The sequence below is a fragment of the Lonchura striata genome, chromosome 18 (assembly GCF_050655825.1).
Source record: "Lonchura striata isolate lonStrDom1 chromosome 18, ASM5065582v1, whole genome shotgun sequence".
NCBI lineage: Eukaryota > Metazoa > Chordata > Aves > Passeriformes > Estrildidae > Lonchura > Lonchura striata.
This window is the reverse complement of record NC_140720.1, coordinates 4,352,066-4,373,413: the sequence shown is the minus strand read 5'-3', so window position 1 is coordinate 4,373,413 and position 21,348 is coordinate 4,352,066. Positions and strand designations below refer to the sequence as shown.

General features: G+C 38.8%; 1 protein-coding gene across 12 annotated transcripts in view; it reads left to right on the top strand.

Moving 5' to 3' along the window:
- Positions 1 to 21,348, top strand: part of CEP112 (centrosomal protein 112) — a 185,777-nt gene that overhangs the window by 41,189 nt on the left and 123,240 nt on the right. For all 12 annotated transcript variants that reach the window (XR_014949296.1, XM_077787393.1, XM_085556674.1 and 9 more), the window contains 3 exons: positions 924 to 1,003; positions 15,601 to 15,736; positions 18,979 to 19,086. Coding sequence is in view for 11 of the 12 variants with exons in the window: in XM_077787393.1 (XP_077643519.1) it covers positions 924 to 1,003; positions 15,601 to 15,736; positions 18,979 to 19,086 (324 nt within the window). In the remaining variant the exon portion in view is untranslated. The remainder of the gene's footprint in view (positions 1 to 923; positions 1,004 to 15,600; positions 15,737 to 18,978; positions 19,087 to 21,348) is intronic.

The following is a 21,348-nucleotide window of genomic DNA, read 5'->3' as shown; positions in this document are numbered from 1 at the left end:
AGCCACCTGTTGAATATATAGAATTTTACCAGGTTTGGCAGCAGCTTCTTCATTCTCTAATAGCTCATGGATTTGGAGGCTCTTGGAAGTCAACTAAGTGTTCCTGGAGTGAACACCTCCATGGAACTGCTCCCAGCAGAGGATCCCTCTTTTATTTTTTCACTGGCCTACACACTTCGTAAAACTTATTTTTCTTCATTGTAGTATCTTAACAGCCTGGAACATTACAAATGACTGTAGGTGGATGAAGGATTTCCTGTATGTCCCATCCCCACATTGTTCCTTGAGCAATTCTAAAGCAATACAACTCTTAGATTATGTATAAACTCTTGGATTTAACCTGCCCTTGGCAAAAAAACTTTACAAAAACTAGTGATTTGGACCACACCTGGGAAGCTGCCAAATTCAAGGGTTTCTGTACTATTTTTAGGATTATTATTGCTAATTATTCTATTATTATTATTATTCAGGATGTTTATGTAAGGTATTTATGTTTGATATTTTTTGTTGTAAGAAATGATCACAAGTCATTTGTTTGGGTGGTCACAAATTTGGGAGTAGGAGCTCTGCACCCTAGAGAATATGGGTCACTACTTTAGGCAGTTTCCTGTCTCCTTTTCTGTACTTACATAAAGAAAACCTAGTTCCTTTTTATAAAATTACTGATATTTCTTTATTCTAGACAGATATAATTCACTTTGAGAAGGAAAATAGCTCATTGGCTACATTCTCATACTTCATCTCTCTGCTAATATCTGCTTTTGCATTTCTCATAATTTTAGAAATCCATGGATGGTTGTCAGCATCAGTGGAAAAGGAATATGCAAAGAAATAGTTTTTAGAATTTAAAATATTATTGATTTATTTTAAGCCAGACACTGTTTTGGCTAAAATATATGTTTTTTTTTTTCTTTAAATGGCAGATTAATGGCATTCGGAGTGATCTGGATAAAGAAAAAGCAGATGCTCAAAAGAAAATTCGCCACCTGGAACAGGCTCTGAAGTAAGTGAATATGGAATAATTTTGAACCATCCTTGGTATTTTAAAAGATTTATTTATTAATGTTTATTTATTAAATAAACTTATGCTTTATCTCATCTAACTGCCCTCCTATAGTTTTCTTTCCAGTTTTAAAGTTGCACCTTCAGGGTTCTAATCAACCAGAAAAATGAAAAAAAAGTAAAATAAGATCCAACTCACCTAAATTTTTTGACTTTTAAGTGGTGGGAATAAAATAGAATTAATGAGAATTAATTAAAATAAATAAGAGTTAATGATGTTCAGCTGGTGCTGCCCTCTCAAATAAATGGGCCCAGGTTCAATTCAGAGTTTATTCATAGGAAGCAAGTAATCAAAACTAAAGACTTGCTGCTTTGGGCTCTTCTAGAAAATGGAATAAATTTGAAAGATGTATTTACTTAAAATATATTTTAATTTAGTAGATGATGCTTCTGATTTTATATTAGATGTTTAATATCCAGAAATTACAAGTCTAAAGCAGATTTTTTCTCAGTGTTACATTTCTTTGTGGGAGTACTTGTTCTTCTTGTGGGAGAAATGCTAACTTGTTTTCATTAACGAACTTGGAACAGGTTTTTTTGCTGACTTTGTCCATGAACAGCTAATCAGGCTGCACCAAGTCTGATGTTTTCTGAGCAAGGGAGTGGTTTATGTACAGCAGTTGCACATAGGACAAAATCAACTCTTGCTATGCTCCTTCCATTTTTGATTATGTAAATTATTCTTTCCGTGTGTTAATCCAGTTAAAAGTCAAAGCTGTGGAAGTAATTTCTAGGGGAAACAGATTATTCTGAAACAAACCAGAAGTTATTTGCTAAAAGTATTCAGTTTAATATCACTATGTAGCTTATCTAGGCTGGGAGAGGCAAGTAAAGATACTTTTATTCTATAAAAATGACAGGGCTGAAGTCTGTATTTCTTTATTTCTATTATCTCTGAGGTATTTGGCATAAATAGAGACTATCTTAAATCACTGCAGACATTAATAAAAACTCCAGGTTTTAATCTTTAAATTCTTTACACTGGCTATTATTTATAATTTTGGGGAGGTTGAACTGTTATCAACTGCACTTAATCTTTTAGTATTTTACCATCTGATTTGTTGATAATGAAGTTGCATTAATTTTCTTCCACATCTTTCAAATAATGTGTCATTTTGCACTTACTTATGTTAATAAAACCAGTCTGGCTTTGCAGGCCAGGGTTGATCACCACGTGGGTGCAGTGGAAATTCTCTCCAGGCAGGATCTGGGAAGTGCTGGGGATTTGGAACCTGAGGAGCTCTTGCTGGGGCTGAGGACATCCTCAGTTATTTCAGTGATTCCTTGGCTGTATTTAAGCTTAGGTGTAGCTTGGAGTTGGGCTGAGGATTTGAAAGACTCAAGTTTTAAGAGCCCAAAGTGATGCTCCAAGGGCCATGAAATAAAACAATGTTGGCAGAGCTCAGTCCCAGCCTTGTACTTCTGTGGGTCAATCCTGTGGCCAAAACTGGGATCAGCTCCTGGGATTGAGGAGCCCTGGGGGCTGCTCAACAGGCTAAAATCATCTGCTGTTTCCCCCACAGCAAGTGGTTAATATGGTTCTATATGTATAGACCTATATGTTCCTATATGGTTTTCAAAGTGTCTCCTGTACATGTTGCTTCTACTCCTGTGGGTCCCCTCTAAATGAGAATATTCTTTGACTTTATATTTTCCCCAGAGTTACTTCCATGTCCTCTGGCACTTTGATTCTCATATTTTTTTTTTCTTTTAATTTAATTTCTTTGATTGAGGGTGTTGAAAATAATGTAGAGATTTCTAATATGAAACCAAATATACCTCTCCCAATTGAAATGGAAAATGTTTAATTGTGGAGATAGTTTACTCTAATAACACTCTATATTACTGCTCTTTTAATTGTTTTATAGCAGGGGTTTGTGTCTAATTTTAAGATTAATAATGGAATTAGTAATGCTAATAAGTAATTGAATAGAAATAAAAATTAGCTTTCAAGTGTGGCTTTGTCTGGCTGGAGAACAGAAGTTGGCAGATCCATGAGGATGGATTTAGGATCCTAAAAAGATGATATTTGCAGAAATGCAGTACCCTAGTTCAGCCCAGCTCACATTCTGCTGGTTGGGATTTCAGCTCTGGGTCTGACCTCTGCATTTGTGACAGGAATGGAACAGACTCACTTGCCCAGGACAGAGGAGCTGCCAGTCCTGCAGGGCTTTCTGCAATTCAAGCCATTTATTTGGCACCAGTGTGTCTTGGCAATATTAAGATATTTTCATATATGTCCTTTTATATGATGTACAAGTAGGTAATAGATAAGGAGCAGTAATATTTACTGTGGCAGAAATGGACGAATTCCTTATGTTTTTTTTTTTTTCATTGCTGCAAAAATTATTCTTTTTAGCAATCCCTTCCTATTCATATGAGTCTATAAGACACAATGTCTTATGTAAAAATGCTTCATTTTGCTGAATTTCTTTAACTACGTGCAGAATGAAATTAACTAACTCCAAGCTTAGGCAGACCAAATAAATCTTTAGAAAACAACTTCACCTTGCATGAAATGGATGAAAATACAGTTCAGCATCTTCCATAGAAATGATGCCTTGTGGAATTGTAACAGAACCCAGTAGGTGCATCAGTGCTTTCTCATAAACTGCTTTGATCTGAATGCACTTTGATTCTGAAATGGCCACAGGATTATATCTTGAGTAGCTGCTGAGCTGCAAGCACACAGAAAGGGAAGTGGCAGGCATTTTAGGGGATTTTTGTTATTATTATCATTATTTTTCCAGTGCTGTGACAGCAAACAGTGCTGCTGCTGTTTCAAACGCATCCACACCGATGCAGAATGAAAGTGATTTGAGGCATTGTGTGGAATAGTAAAATCCACATTTCTGAAAGTATCTTTCACTTCAAAAATGAAAAAAAAAAAAGTATTGCCACAGTTTCAATACAGAATAGGGGTTTATGTAGTTTACAGAAGGTTTTTTCCTTCTTCTGAAGTTCATGGTAGAAATATCTGTCAAAAGCAAACCTTTTGCAAAAGAATTGCTCCAACACTCGTGGTGGTGACTTGTAGATATAAAATTTATATTTACTTCTGCAGTGCATGTCACAGGCATTGCTTAATAGCACAAGTCACTCTGAGAAGTGCTGCAAGGGCTTTTCTAGAATGTCCTTTAAATGGCATTTCTATAAGAACAAAGTTTTCTTGAAAAGCTTCTCTGTAATTACTTGGGGGGAAAGGTTGTTTCTCTAATCCCTGTGGTTTGGTTGCAGAAAATGTGTCATGGGAGTGGGTTGCAAATAGGCTGAATCTCTGCTGTTCTTATCTCTCAGTGAGAAGAGGAGTAGGAAATAGAGGTATATAATTTGTCACAGTGCAAACTGAGTAGAATGAAACAGAAAATAAATGAGGAGAAAAATCTGTAACTATTTGCTGCTGAAGAAATTGCATGGAAGAGAAGGAAAAGGTCTTGCTGACTTTATACAATATTGTTAAACAGCTGTCAGCATCATCTCTTGTGTCTTTTTCTCTGGAATTTGGATGTTTATTCATTTAATATATTTATTTTACCTCTGCTTATATTTTGGTAGCAGATTGTTCAATACTTTTAGTTTACTGTGAGAAATATCCATTTACTGTAGGGAAATATTCCCCATTTTATTGAAGACTACAACCACAACACCAGCTCAGTTTTGAGGTGGTTTGGTTTTGACACTTGCATTCCAGTGTTGTGAGAGAATCCCAGAATGGTTTGGGTTGCAAGGGACCTTAAAAGCCATCCCATCCCCCCCTGCCATGGCAGGGACACTTCCACTGTCCCACTGCTCCAGCCTGGCCTTGGACACTCCCAGGGACAGGGATAACACCTTTGTGGCTGCAGAGACACATAAACCTGGTCATTCTTGACATTGAGAGATTTTGGGCTAAATTCTAAACATCCTGAATAGTTTGAGGCTGTGATCGTCTCTCACCCTCATGGGAAGTGCAGAGCATGGTGATTTCTTCAGGATAAGGGTTGTGACAGTTCTCATGTACCAGAGGTAATTATGGGATCTGACTTAATGCTTTTTGCTTTGCTTGCCTCATACACAAATAACATTTTCATATTCTCCTGAAGTACAGATTTCCTGAGTTCTTGTTCTTCACTTCTGTAGAGTGTGAAGGAAACAAATATTGAGAAGTGACATTAGGAGAAATTAAATGAGATTAAATGAAATGAGATGAAATTAAATCAAATGAGATGAAACTCACCCTGTACAGGTGCAGATGCTGTAGTTAAACACTGCATCTCCAAGGAATGCCTGCACATCTCCACTCCAGTACTCCACAAGCTTCTCCTGCTCACCCTTTGCCTTTTTGTTTTTTTCCCCAAGTCTGTCTATGGAGCCAAATCTCAGCACTTTTCAAGTGGGGATGATACAGAGCAAATGCTGAGCAGCTGCTTCATTCCAACTCACTTAATAAAATTATTTGTTTACATAAGGAACTACCAACACCTCTTTTTTTTCCATGGCTTTCTACCCCTTGCCTGAACTTGTTTAAAATTCTGGGGAAGAAAGAGGGGCTAAACTGCTAAACTTTCTAGAAACCAGTAAAGGCACTTCTATCTATTAGCAGATTTTCCCAATAGTTTTCCTAATGGTTTTTAAAGCACACACAGTTCTCAGACCAAATCTTTCCAGTCATGACATGGTGTGAAGGTGGTGACTGCAGGTGTTCAGGAAAATGAAGAAATGAAAATGATTTGCCATTCTTTTCTCATCTCTTCCTGTGTACATGCACATGCTTGTGTACGTGTGGTTTCTGACATGGCAGCCAAGGAGAAGTTGATTTCACATTGGAGGTGGTGCCAGGGGGTTTCCTCACTGCAGACTTAAAAAAGCTTTTCCCACTGCTTTTCCTTATTCCAGTGTGAGAGCAATGCTCTGTGCTGGGCTGCTGTTTCTAGGGGTTTTGTCAGGTGGTACTTGCTTATATTTTGCATTTCAGCTTTTGTGTGTAGCACAGCTATTTCTGCTACGAGGTTTTGCCTCACAGAAATTATCTGATAAAAATGTGTCAGCACTCATATTTCCTAAATCAAGGTGGAAGAAATGTTCTTTAGGGAAGGAAATACCTTTTTTTTGGTACCAGTTACTCTTCTTGAAACCTCAGTCAATTCTTTTATTCAAAAAGCTTCACTTGTCATCTCCTGGTGTGCTTTGCCTGTCATTTGGTTATTCTGGGTCATTCCTTACCTGACATTGAGCCAGATCCATGGAGCTGGAGCTATTCTCATGCTTCTCCTGTGGTTTTAAACTTGGTATTGATGCCTGTAAAGCCTTCAGAGGGTGGCTTTGATCTCAGCCTTGCTAAAAGCAGAAGTTAAAATGAAATTAGCACTGTCCTGGAACCTCAGGCTGCCATGGGGAATGCCTGGATGGCAGCAACACCAAGGGTCAGTAAATTCCCATCTTCTCTCATTTTGATTTCCACAAGGCCCTTGTCTGCTCTGAGCCCTGGTGCAGTGGGATGATCCGAGTTTATGAGATTCTGTTTTCATAGTGAGTATTTTATTAAGGTTTTTTCATGCCCTGAGTATTTTATTAAGGTTTTGCTGTTCTGAGCCTGCCTCCTTCAGCAGTGCTGGTTCTGCCTGGGGTTTCCCAGTTCACCTGCACTGGTGAAATGGGGACAAGGTGAAAATGGGCAGAGGATGAGGTTGTCCTTTGCAGAATCTTCTCCTGCATCTGTGGCTGAGTAATGACTCATTTTTCATTGTATGGTTCTCTTTGATGCACAGAGAGAAGACTTGGGCTTGTTTGATGTGAAAAGCTCTTCTTGCTTTATTCAGAAGTACCTAAAAATGCATCAGACTTTAGCACAGGAAGTTTTATGTAAGGGTCTTCTAGTCCTTAAGATTGCTTATATTTTGCAAAATTCCCATGGTGTTTATTTAACTTTTCTTCTCTCTGAAATACCACAAAAGGAACAGTGTAAAGGTGAGGGTACATAGATATGAGAGAAATAAATGGTGAACAATCTGCTGCTGACCCAATAAAGAGGGAAACAGATGAAGGCAAGGCAAAATAAACATGTGAAGAGAGCTGGCAGAAGGAGGTAGAATAACTAGCAATGGAAATAATTTATTTTATTTGCAATTTACATTTGCATAATTGTTAGATCCCAACATTTTGAAAATAAGTAAAATCTAGGCTTTTCAAAATATACAGAGGTTACAATCTGAAAAAAAAAAAGCTGTGGTTTACAGTAGATCTTCAGAATTTGATTCTACGAAGCCCTTTGAAAACTTTATATTTAAACAGCTGCTCCTTCAAATCCTCTTGTATTGGCTTCTTGGAGTGGTGTGCGTCAGAAATGCCACTGCACACAGCAAAGCACAACAGCCTGAGAATCATCAATGCAATGATAAATAAATAAAGGGAGTGATAGCTTTAACCACAAGTTAATTTTTCATTTCTTTTTTCCTTTCTTGCGCCTCTAAGTTGAATCCAAATTCTGAGTAATTGCTTGTTGTTGTTAATGTTTTCAGGGTAACTGCCTAAGTGTAGCTGTTTTCCTGCATTTAATTCCATTTTTCCTTGAAAATGGAGTATTTGTGTGTGGAGAGATTTCTTGTCAGAATGGAAAAGCTATTACTATTTAAAGCCGGAAATAATTAAAGGAATATGAGCAGGCATTGTCTTTAATTCCAAGTGTTGCAATAAAAGAGCATTGTTAAGAGTTTATACTCATGTTCATTGTGTTCATCATTATCTTTTATTAAATGTTGAGGGTTGTCTTGTTACAGCCATTGCAATATGATGAAAAAAGCCATGTCTGTGATTTAAAAACAATGGTAATGTGATGTGGCTGAGGAGTTGGGATATAGTTTTACTCTTTAAAACCGTGTGGGTTTTTTTGGTAGGGTGGGTTTTGGTTTGGTTTTTTTTGTTGTTGTTTTTTTTCCTTCTCCTTTAAGAATCAGTGGAAAACCAAGCAGCTGTTCTCCACTTGGTGCTTGAGCATCTGAAACCTTTTAGAGCAAACCCAGTCAAAGTTTCCAGCATATTGTAAACATTCCCTAACCCTCGCTCTAGGGGCCACAACGTGGAGCATGAACAGAGGGCTCAGAAATATGGTAGCTTTGTTTAATAGTCTCACTTAAAAGCAAAAATGAAGTGTTCTATTAACTATTTACAGCCTTTCATTTTCTTTCCCCCCATTTCTCTGGAGACCTACTGGCAATAATGAAATATGTATTGAAAGGAAGGCTCCGGTTGTGCAAAAAAAATGTAACAGTTGATTTTTAATCCTTGGCTCTGGGACTGTTACGTCCCTCAAGATGGTTATAGAGATATCACATGACATCTTTTTAGTGATAACAGCTGTGAAACTGGTTTGATATGGCACACAGCTTACGAAATTAAAAGTATTGCCTTGTGAGGTGAAGAGCATTGCTGTGTCATGCTGTAGCACTTCATTAATTGCTGTAAATTGCTAGTCTAATAATTAATGTAGTTAAGGACTATCACAATCACATTGATTAAATGAAAATACAAATAAACAACACTAATGGCAGAATTGTTTCCTTGTTACTCCAAAGGCTTCCCTCTCACATCCGTGTATGTTTCAGATTTCTTATTTCTTTTCTCATTTCAAGGTTATACAATGCCCAAAACATTGATGAAATGAGAAAAGCTTTCAGTTGGCTAAAGAAAGCTGTACAGAGGATTGAATTCAATTACTAATTGTTAAAAAGCATGAAATGTTTCAGGTAGTCACTTCCTTTGAGTCACTTAGAAACCATCTACAAAACAGTACAAGGAAAAACATTGTTCCTTGTTGCTCAATGATTGTGATCTCTCTACTTCAATTACATTCGATAATCTTAATTTTGCTTCTACTTTTTATGTGCTTTGTAGAACTTAACTTCAGCTTCAGCAACAATAAAACCAGCCTTCATGGAGGACTTGAATCTGATAATTGAAACTGTACTTTTAAGGAAAAGAAAATTGTGACAATCCATGTCCTCTTGGAAAGAAGAAACCAACGACCCAAGTAGACACTTATGGTTCCTCAGAATTAAATACCTTTATTATCTACTACAACATGACCATTATTACTCTGAATCCTGAATTAACCAATTATTTTAACCATAAAATTAGTTATCTCAAGTCAGTAGAATGACAGGATAAATTCTGAGCCCTTGTACTTCCTTAACAGTCTTAATCCTGGCAGTTCATCCTCAGCATCTTTGGTTTGCCAACCACTGTTGGCTCTGTCGCTCTCCACGCATCCTGGGCTGTGCTTTGTTAGTGTTAAGTGATTCTCCTTGCCTGGCTCTGTCCTGTGCCTGCTGATTTCTCACATAGTTTGTCCTTGGATGGTTTATTTTATCCACCCCCAGCTCTCAGTGCCACAGCGCTGTTCTCTGATCTCCATCTTTGCCTTCCCTGCGCCTCTTCTTTGGGTACCTCATGAATCTCTTTGCTGTCTGTGCTGGCTTTCAGGGCCACCTTTTAATTACAGACTTGTCTCCCCTTTTCTAAGCCATTATCTACACCTGTCTCTCTAATTTTCCCTCCGTGTTGTCCTCACTGAGGTTTACCCGTGGTCTCCGCATGGGAAAGCCGTGACTGTTTAATCTCTGTTCTAATCCTCCTCCCTTGATAACTGAGCCTCTGTGCTCTCATGTATGTGCTGGATCGAAATCCTGGAGACCATTTCTGCAAGCTGGAGCAAAATTACCAAGTTTTTCTTTCCAGCCACATTTACAACAATTGCCCAGCCTTTTAACCCACATCACATTCATCATTTGGCAGTTGCTCTTTTATTCTGTTTGCACAGCACCTAGCACAACAGTGCCCTGTCATTATTGTAATGAGAAATAGTTATAATAATTATTAGTGTGTTTAACCAATGTCTGCCTAATTTGTGAGCCATTAATTTTGAATGTAATGCATTATTCTTATTTCAGTGTGATACTGCACACGTGGAGTATTATTTGCTCTGAACTCATTAATGGCTTTAAAGAATGATTTCGTTTGTTTATGTTTTCTCATTATTTATTTAAAACATAAGTATATAGTTTAAAACAATAATTATATTGTAGATATCCTCCACTGTTGGAGCTTACTTGAAGGAATGCAGACCAGCTTTTTGATGTTAAACATCTCAAATTATGCAAACTGTAAACAATTTATAAGTGGATTTGTGCTTTTTCTCATAAAGACAAGCCCATCTTATTCTTAAAACTGGGGAACACTTTATATTTATTTCTTGCCTTTATATTTTTGGCTTTATTTCTTTGAAATGATGAAACAAGTTAGAATGCTTTCTAACAACTTCCAAATATTAAAGTACCCAGGGACAGGATAGGGATGATATTTTGAAGGCAATAAATATTTCAGCTTCACATTTCAGTCTTTCTTCTTCGCTCCTTTGATCTGGCTTTGGTTTAGTTATCATTCCGCTTGAATGACTTCACGGTGTCTCTCTCTTCCTCTCCACACCAAAAAGAAGAAGTGTTCTGCACATATTCCATATGTTTGGGGCTGGCATAGTAGGAGAGCCCTGGTTGTTCCTTGTTGTTTGTGGGAATCCCAACCTGTGCACAGGGATGCTCCAGCCACAGCTGGGATGGAGTTAGGCCCAAAGCTGAGCTATCCCTCTGTGTTAAAAAACAGAGCAGAAAAAACAAAATTGATTTTTGCGTATTTCACAGATTTGGCATTACTACTGAAGCATTTTTCTGTGACAATGAACCCATTAACTTCTTCTTTTACAGCTACATGGTATTTTAGGCCCCAGTACATTATTTATGTAGTGGAATAGCTGCATGCTAGAAGTTAGGTCAGAGGGGCTGTGGCAGGGAGTGCTTTTACTGGTTGTGGTACTAAAAAGTGGTAGCATGGATCTTGCATTTGGCTATAATTTTAATTAATTAATGAAACTGCTGCAATTTGGTGGAGTCCTGGCAGTAGCAGTGCATCTCCACATGAGGGACTCTCTGGTGACAGGAGCAGGATCATGGGTCTGCTTAAATTTCCCTATGTAAAATCAAATGTGTGTGTCAGTACACTGGATGGGTCCTCATATCTGTAGACACTGAAGATACTAAGGTGAAATTCCTGAATTTTGGTTTGCATGGGAAATTTGGGTATGTTTTGATGCAGGTTGTGTTTTCAGCTACACAGTTTGCTGTGTATTATATAAGAAATTATGCTTTACTTTGGAAATGTGCTTATATAGTTTTTTTCTAGGGTTTTTTGAATCTCAATTAATTATATGAATGGTGATAACTTATTTTTTTTTCAGCACATATTGGTGAGAGTCAATTTTTTATTTCTTGTGACTTTAAATGAAGACTGTGTAGAACCAACAATATCCTTCTTCAGCTGCCTTCCAGCAAGTGAACAGTTTGCAGTTTGGTGGGGAGCAAAGCATTTTTCCCTCAGAAGTAGTAATATTTAGGAAAGAGAGGGAGGAACGGGCAAAGACTTGTGTGACTACAGCAAATCTGAGTACATAGGATCAGAGTATGTGTAATGTGGGAATGGCAGGGGAGCCTGGCCTTTCCCAGATCTCAGCAGCAGTGGGGCTGCAGGCTCAGCCATGACTCTGCTTTTCCCATACCTCAGCCTTCTCTCAGTCCTTTGATTTTGTTTTAAGTAGCCCTGTGGGAAGCAGGGAGTTGGACTCAGTGTGGGTCCCTTCCAGCTCAAGATATTCTGGGATTCCTGTTTATCTCCAGGCAGAAACCCAGAGTCATAACAACCTGTCATAGACAAGGGATGGAGCCTCTCCCTCTTGTGGAGTCCATCAGAATTTAAATTTCAGAAGCTTATTCAGTGGCAAAATACATTCCTTGCTCTGTTTCTGTTCTCCTGTACAGTTGGGATTCAGTGGGCTGTGCTGCCTGCAGGTTTTGAAAACCTGGGGGAGAATTTGCCTATTTGTGAATTAAAGCCTGGTATAAGTTTATAAGAAATCATAAAGAGTTTCACAGCCTATTACTATTTTCCACTGAAAATCTTTCTAAATTACACACAGGGAGCTTGGGTGTGGGTTTTACTGCTGGGATGTGAAACTCTGTCCCTGTGTGCTCAGTGTGTGCTGGCACATGTCTGAAGGGTTTTAATTTATTGACGAGGCTGAGACCAGCCAGGTGCATCTCCTGTTCCCTGTGCTGTTGGTGAGCCCTTGCTGTTGTTCAGGGAATGGTGGGATCCCTCCAGGAAGGTGTTGATTCATCCAGCATTTGCTGGGACATCTCAAACTTAATGAATCTTTCCATTAACCCCTGAATTGCCCTGGATTTCCTTAGTGCAGTGCTGAAAAGTCTCACTGTGTTTAGTTGTCACCTCTTGGAAGACATTTTACAGAGCAAGACAAATATTTATGATTAAGCATGAAGAGGAAGCACATAAGATATTTGTATTTCTCATCAGTGCACTTCAGGGTGTTGATTTCTGAAATTGAAATTCTGGTCTTCACAGGTTTCCCTGAGATGGTTTGTGCTGTAAGACTCCTCATTCTGTTGCTATGTCCTTTATACACTGAAACAAAAGGAATTTGCTGCTTTTTAAATTGGGGGCAAAGAGTAAATTCACCCTGTTTTTATATTCAGACCGGCTCAGCTTTAGGGGATTTAAGTGATGTAATTGTATTGTACTGGGCCCCACAACTAGTCCAACTGAAAAAAAATAATCTTCAAAGTGAATATTTTAGTGCTTCATGCAAGGCACATTGCTCGGTGTCTTGGGAAAAAAAAGTGAAGCTTTTCTTATATTTGTGAACCGAGGGCCATTGTTGTACAGGTTTTCTAAGCTTCTGTACAAATCTGAACCGCACAAAAAATAGAGAGTGCTGGCTCCCACATCCTTAAAAATGAAGTTTTTTTTCCTGCTTATAATGAGATGTTGCATTTATTCATGGGATTAAGTCCTTAAAAGAAAGGAAGGTGCATAAAATCACATTCCTAGAAGTTTACATCATAATACTTCAAAATAAAAATATCCTCCTGAGGAAGAAGATGCATAAATGTGGTGCCTCACTACGAGCATGAGGCCTGATATCTTGTCCTTTTAAGTTTAGATTTGTTGTGTTTCCATCTGACTGGACCAAAGCTGTTGTCCCAGTGTCCTGTGACACTTGGCAGTGTGGATGTGTTTGAATAAGCTTTGATTTTTGGTTTTACTTCCAGTATGGAGTGGAAATATTAGATGTGTTTTGCAGGGAGAGAGGTTTGTTATCCAGGGCCCATTGCTGAATTATGGATCTTTGAGGGAAGTGGACATTTTCCCCTCTCCATGGTCTCTCCAAGGTAACAAATGTGGGCAGAGCTCTTTCATATTCTTCTTTCTGAGGCAGATTTTGTGCTGGGAGAGGGGAGTGATGTGCTTGGTATAATTCAGTGTCAAACAGCTGTAAAAGAAAAATATCTGTATTCAGCAGCTCCCTGGAATGTGGGGTTTGGGGGATAACTGAGCCAAAGAGCAGGAGCACATGGATAACTGATCCATCAGACAGCTCCTAAAGCTTTGAGCTCTGGAGGTGTCACTGGTGTGCCCATTCTGAGGAATGGTGGAGGAGGAGTTTTGTACTTGGGACTTGGATCTGTTGGATTCTCTGCAGGAAGAATTTAAATCCTAAATGGAATTTTGCCACTTTAGTTTAGATGGGCAAAGGAATGTTGATTTTGGTAGTGATTTTTTTTTGCTGAATAATTTTTATTGTCTCATAAATGAGTGGGGAATGTAATGGCTTAGATTAACACAGATGTGCTTCCCCCTCAAAGCAGTGTGGGAAATTGAATTGATGAGTCTGTGGAGGTAAAGCATATCTGGAGGGGTGATGGATGCTCTCTAGCAAACTTGAAGATAATTTGCACAGGTATTCTAAGAACATAAAAGCAAAACCCCAAAACATTAATCATCAAAACTGTGTTACATGACTTTGTTCCACTTTCCTCCAATTTCTGCTGGGGGAAAAAGGGTATTTTCCTTTTTCTGTAAGGAGAGGAGCAGTCTCCCTATTCTCAGTTATTCCATCAGCTGTGGTGAGTGAGGCATCAAAATATGTTTTTCTTTAAATACGCATAATGATAAAAACCTCTAGAAGTAAACAGCAATGTACTGACTCAGGACTTGTGGCATTTCTTTGATCTCGTTGCTAATGGAATTACCCTGCTCTCCTGCACTGCAAAGAGCTGCTTTGTGAAGATGTAGGATTATGTTCTTTGTCCTATTGTCAAAGTCTGGTCTGCAAACCACAGAAGAGGATGTGAATACTGTAACTTTGGGCTTGGCAGCTTCCTGACCTTTCTGAAAGGCTCACTCAGTGCTGCAGCAGCTCCTCCAGGGCTGGCAAGGTGACAGACGAGATGAATTAACTGGGCTTTTCCGTCTCTTACGTGTCAGATTCTTTGTTTTATATGGAAATAATTTCTGTCAAAATGGGAAATTTATCGTGAGGTACTTCCTCTGCCTGCAAAATGAAAATGTCAGCCCCAGGTCTGTTTGAATGTGTCTTCTGTTACAAGCCATGGGTGGAGCCAGCTTTGTCCCTCCGTGTCCCATCGTGTTCTCCAGTGTCTGAACACAAAGTCAGGCAGCTCTGCTGACCTGTGGGAGTAGGAACATGTCACAAAAAATTAATAACAAAGCCAGTAACAAGTTAATAAAAGTTAGAAATATTTGAGGACTCACGTCAACATTTCTGAAATATTTATGTTACCTGAACTTTTGTCTCTGTTGTGTCAATATAGTGAATGTCTCTATCTTTTCATGTGTATCTTTTCATATATGTGAATGTACATAAAATATTACAGAAACGTTACTTTTGATGTACCATCCAGTCTGAAGAAACCCAGCCTGATTTCTATAGATGTATCAGGTTTAATATGTCAAATAGTGTAGGCTGTTGATATGAAATATCTTTGCACAGAGATTTAACATCTGTCATTACTGTAAAGGCTGAATAGACATCACAGCATTATGGCTTTCTAATAGATTAAGAAGGAACCACGTGTCACACATTGCCCTGCTTTGCATTTTGATTTATGACAAGCAGGGAATAATCCTGTACCTTGTCTGAGCAAAGATGGCCCTGGGATAATTTTGTTATTTTTTTGTTTGGTCTTTTTTTTAATCTGGAAAAGCAATCATGCTAAAAAGAGTTTGTTTAAATATTGGGGGGTCTTAAATCTAATTTAATGAAATCTAATTTGTTAGTATTTATTTATTGTTACTATTATTCAATTTTATTAATTAGATGAGATTAAGAAAAGGGGTTCTGCAGGGGGTAGAGAGCCATTGAAAGGAAGAGAGACTTTGAAGGTGTAGGTTTTGTTGTGAGCCGTGGATGCCGTGTTTGGGCGTGTGAAATTCAATCGGAGAAAGCGAAAATAACTCGGGCCTTCCATCGCCTTCTTCAAAGCCCTGCAAAGGGAAGTTGGGCAGAAGCTGGGACAGGAAATTGAAATCTGAATACTATTTTAAACTGATCGGGTTAAAGGCCTCTCTTTTACACCAGCACACTTGTTCTTTTATTTGATACTTGAACTCTGAAAATTTTCTGTGACTTTCTAGGGAGAAGGAGGAGCAGCTGAGGCGGGTGACGGAGGTACAGAGGCTGCAGGCCCAGCAGGCAGGCGCTGCCCTGGAGGAGTTTAAGCGGCAGGTGGAGCTGAACTCAGAGAAAGACTCTGCTGAAATGAAACAGCGGGTGAGGAGGTCACAATGCCAGCCTTTCTGAAACTCTGGCGCAGTGGGATAGCGGATTCTGATCTTATAATGCCAGAAACATGCTCCACTTGAGAGTGCTACATCAAAATCTTTCACAATGTAGTGTCTTTGCAGCGAGTCAGAAAAGGGATGGTGGCGGGTGTTTCATCTTTCTGACAAAGCCGGAATTGTCATTGTTATAAAGATATCTGCAGTTATGATACTGATTAGGGATTTTTCAGGAGTGAGAGTATAAAGGGTTAGTTTATACACCCTATGGAACAACGCTTGTCATTTCCCACTTAAATGTGTCTCTTCCTACTCTTTTCCCAGCGACTCTTTCTTCCATTAATGAGCTCCTGTAATCAGTTTGAGCCCAAACAGGGGCAGAGCCATGGTGGCTGCTGGCAGTCATGTGCAGAGGATGGAAAAATCCACTTTTCTGTCCCTGAAAATCAGGGAGTTTAGTGGCTTAAATTTCTTATGGAACAAACAGTAGTTAAACTGTTCTCCTTGGAGTTTATAAAAGCAGCCCAAGGAGTGAAAGGGAACAAGCAAAAGGTGATCAAAAAGAAGGGGAGAGAAGGGACATTTCCTAACTCCCCCTGTGGTTGAGATCTCCAGACAGAATTGCAGCTTGTAATTCTGGATTGCAAGTTCCAACCTCACCTGCCTTGACCAAACCTCACTGCTGACAGGAGGGTGCTGCAGGCTGGGACTGGAATGGGTGGCTGAGAGTGCTGCCTTAGGACTGAGGAAATTCCTTCTGTTGTTCTCAAAGTTTTTTGAAAATCTTCATTGCTGATATTTTTAAGACCCGTGCAGACAGTGAATAATAGAATTTGGAAATTAAAAAAAAAAGCAAGAACAAACTTATAAAAGCATGATGTGTTCAGCAGACCATACCCACAAGGGTAATACAACAAATCCCACCATTTTAATCTAACATTTTCTGTACTGTGTGACCCTCCTGCAATTTCTTCATGATGACTCAAAATAATATCCTAGTTCTGCTCAAAAAGGGATGTTGTCTAATTCTAGAAAGGCTAAGAATAGTTTCATTCACTTAAAAAAAAAAACCTTCAGCAAAGAAAACCACTCCAAAACTTAAGAAAGTGCAAAAGAATTTGGAAAACATAGTCAACAATAATTTTAAAATGACAGTAAATTTCTTTCAGAATATTGCTACATTCTGGGAAATTTTGAAAATCAGTTTTGCTGTACTTCATGAATCAGCCAGAGGTTTACTCTTTCTTTACTGTTTACTTCTTTCTCTTTACTGCTTGGATGCAAAAATCTAGAAATACTAAATGATATTGTGCAGTTGAGTTGTTGTATTCTGCAGGAACCAAGGTCCAAGGAAATACATCAGAGGAACACTGCTGAAACTCTCTCTTCATGGCTTTGGCCTTTCTCATTCCGCTGAATCCACATACTCTTAGATAAATCTCCCAGTACATTGGGAAATACTGGAAAATTCTGTGTTTTGTGGTAAGGTGGGAGGTATTATTACAAAACAACTGCAGTAGCCATAGCAACGCTGTCCTTTGATCTGCATTAGGAATACTGGGCTTTAAACCCATTTTTGGTGTGAGATAAAGTTAATTATGAAGATGAGTAGGATGGGGTCATTTTCAGTTGTTGCAATCAATACTGGATTCTTTAGTTTGGCTCTATGATAATATCATTTATTTTGCCATCTGCTTCCTATTTTGTCAAGCTTGTGATTATTAAGAATCACCTGATGTCCACTGGTGGGTGGGTGGCATGTGTTTAACTGCAAGATCTGCATTTTTTCCAGTAGTAACTAAAAAAAAGAGAAATAATACATAGGCTATGTCATGGAACTCTAGATCTGGGGCTTCCTGGGTTTGGCAAACAATGATCAAGAGCCTTTGTTGCAGTTGTTGGAAATAGATGAACGTGACCTAACGAATAAACTGCAGAATCCAGTAGATTGAAAGCATCTTTGCATATGTTTTTACTATTTCACTTTTTTGAACATTTTCATTCTCTCAAAAAAAAAAAAAAAAAAAACCAACAAAAAAAAACCTCCTTTAGTGCAGTAACAAGATCTGTTATTTTTCTGGGTTTTATTAACCTGAGTAAAATATGGCCATAGCCATGCAATTTGAGTAAGTTTGGAGCTGGAAAAAAATTATTCATAAAACATTGATTGCAGTCCCTTTTCTTAATGGTAGATAGCAGCAGTGAGGTCCAGGAGCTGCTTCCTCACTGTTCTCTTTTTCCACTTTCTATTTGGCCAACTGCTCCTGCTCCAGTCCCTTCCTTTCCTGCTGGAGTACTCTGCAATAAAATGGATTTCCCCACTCTGAGTGCTGCCTTTTCTCCTCCTTCCTGCCTGGGGAGTGATGTCCAGGCCAATTGGCACAGACATCTGCTGAACACTGAGCACTCCCTTAGGCCAAGCAGGATTTTGGCTTGTGGTTCAGAAATTCATGGGTTTCTTCTTTTTGTGGAGCAGATGGACTTGTGGTCCTTCAAACCCCTCCACCTCTTTTCCCTTTTTGGGGACACAGTTTATTCACTGCTTATGTTGGGATCTAGATCTGAAAGTCATTGATGAGTGTGCACTGCAGCAGAGTTACATATATATATTTATATATATTCCCTTGGAAACATGCCTGATGTACAGCTAACAGTTGTGCTTTTGATACAAAAGCCTTTGTTAATTGAGTTGTGAAATTGCTTCCTTGATGCTGCGTGCTGGAATCTGTGGGACTCATTATTCATAGGCGATGACTATCTTCAGAGGACTTCACTTGCAGCCAAATAATTCTCTTTTAAGTTATTTAAAGTTATTTTCTGATTTAATGTAAACTTGCTTTAATTGTGTAGTTTGTGCTCTGACTCACACATGATTTCCCTTGAATTTCCACAGGCAGTATATTTTCAAGAGAAATATATTTGAGTCTTAAATATGTCTAGAGAAAATATTCACTTAATTTTGATGGGATATTCAGCACTGTTGATGAAAAATGGAGCCAATCTTTTGTAATTAGGGAGTGGCATCACAGTGATCACTATGTCCTTGAGTAACTAATAATCCTGTAGAGACTGAATATTCATTTTCACTACATACAAATGCTGTTGTTATCATTCCCAACAAGTGATATTCTTCTCTTTGATGGTTTACAAACAACTGTAGAAATGTCAGAACATTTCAAGCTATGCCTTTTAAAAAAAAAAAAAATTAAATATTCCCTTTCTTTTCCCATGTAGATGGCAGAGGTTGAAGCAGATCTAAGCAGATCAAAATTGCTTCGGGAAAAGCAAGCCAAAGAATTCTCCTGGCAGTTGGATGAGATCAAGAAAAGATATGAACAGCAGGTCAGTTGCTTTGCTCCTCCAGGTGGAGGGGAGAAAACACCCCTTCCTGCAGCTGTAGGCCACTGTGTGTTGCTCTGCTTCCTATAAAAACACCATTTATAGATATTATATTTATGTATATATATATTATTTTGTGATGGGGATGGAGTGGGGAGAACCTACACAGAAAATACTTTTTGTTTCCTCTTCACAATCCTTTGTACCTCCGACTCTTTCAAATTGTTTCCCAGGCTTACAGGTGGCAACACCTATTTTCATAATCACCAGGTTCAATTATTTAATGCATTATCTGTTTCTCTTCTTGTCAAGAAACAGCGGTTTATTCTTTTTATCATTTTTGACACGGGGAGTGTTCGTGTGAATGCTTGTTTTGGCCCACTGAATGTGATTTTCTTCTTTGTAATGTAATTTCAGGGTTGGGAAACACTCAGGAAACGTTTGGGTGGAGACAAGAAAGTTTTGTTCAGTACTGCTATGAAATGTAAAGGGGGGAGAAGCAGAAGGAGAGAAATTACTGCATGACACAGATGTGGGAGCTAAGGAGCTGCACCAGACACGGGTGTGAGCTGGTTCTTGGTCATGAACCTGAAGTGGCCTTTGTTGGTAACACCTGCTGAAGGATTGAAAGGGGGTTTTTAGTACTTTGTAGGAATAAGGTGGTTAACCCATGAAAGTTCTTTCTTATCACTGTTCTTGTGTGGATCTAAGCTTGCATTTCCAGCAGGGAAATGTGGTTTCATTTCTGTTTATCTTCTGTGCCGTGAGAGGATGAAATGCTGTGGTTGGCTTTGGTGCCAGCCTGCCCTGGTCCATCTGGAAGGGGCTTTTTCAGGGAATTAAAGAACAAGATCACTTTGGTAGGTGTTGAGAGACCCCTGCTCTGTGCTGGGGAGGAACAATGGTGTGTCTTGTGTGTGGTTCTTGGAACAGAAGGGAGTCTGTTGGGTCAGATCAAAGCAACGTCACCACTTGTGCTGTCACCTGACAGAGGTGACGTATTGGCCTCTGGAAGGGTGAGGGACATCTCACAGGTGTTCAGCTTAACTGGGGGATGTTATTTATGATGGTTCCTGCATTTAGTGATTCAGAAATAGAGATACTGGGGATTTGTGCAGGAAAGGTGAGGAGGTTTGGTGTGTTAGGGACTCACTGAAAGGAGGGCAGTGGGAGTGTCAGAGTCAGTTGGACATCTGCCTTAAAGGAATTTTTTATTTAGTCATATTTTCATATCATTTTAGTGATATGGTTGGCTCACATGTTTTCTTCACCATTCTCATAATTTGTAGTGCATCTCTGAAGTCCAAAGTAAGCATTTATTCAAAGATTTTGTTCCCATTTTCCCATGCCAGATTTTAATCTGTAGAGATAAATGCTAACCTGCAGTGTATCAGGAGTTACAGCATTCCTGTTCTACCTACAAATGGTAATTTTTTTTTACTGTCCACAGTAACATTCATCAAGCCATAGATAAAATTTTCTGCAATGCTCAGCTGAGTTTGCACACTAAAGGCAAATTATAATGTCTCATATTGTCATGGTTTGGTTTTATGTGTCTTCTTATTTCAGACCTTCCAGAGACTATGTCAAAAAAACCCACAAAGCAAGAAATTCATATGGAACTTAAAAATGTTTTAGTGAATCTATTCTGTAACAATGCTGATATTGTGGTAAACATCAGTGAAACTATTTTTCACTGAGATGTTTACTGCTTCCAATTTATTTTATTTAGGATAGCTGCTTTTGCTGCAAGAAAGAACAGCTAAGCTTTATAAGACATCACTGGAACCCAAGGGTTTCAGCCCTAAACAGCTAAACAATGAGAGCCTAAGAAGAATTTTCAGTGGAATCCTGTTTATGCCCTTCTTAAAAATTTATTTCTCTTTGTCCTTCATCTGGAATGTTCTTTGAAAGTTGTAGTGCATGAAGAATACATGCCCCTTCCTGCAGATTGCAGGGGGTTATCACTGGGAATGAGGTTCTTTTGGGAGGCACAAAGCCCCTCCAGCCCCACCACGGAGCAGGATGAGCTCAGTTCTTCCACTCTTAAAATTTCCCTTCAGTACTTCCAACTTCTGTTTCTCTGCACTGCTCTCTATTTATGCTTCAGAACTTCTAAGCCATTTTTAAAGCAGAATTTTCCTTGCCTTGTTTTACTGCATATTTCTTTGGTTGTTACTTGGCGAGGAGCAGACTGATTTAAAGTGTTTAAATAGAGCAGTGAATTCAAAGTGGGGATACATTTTGACAGGGCTCCAGCAGATT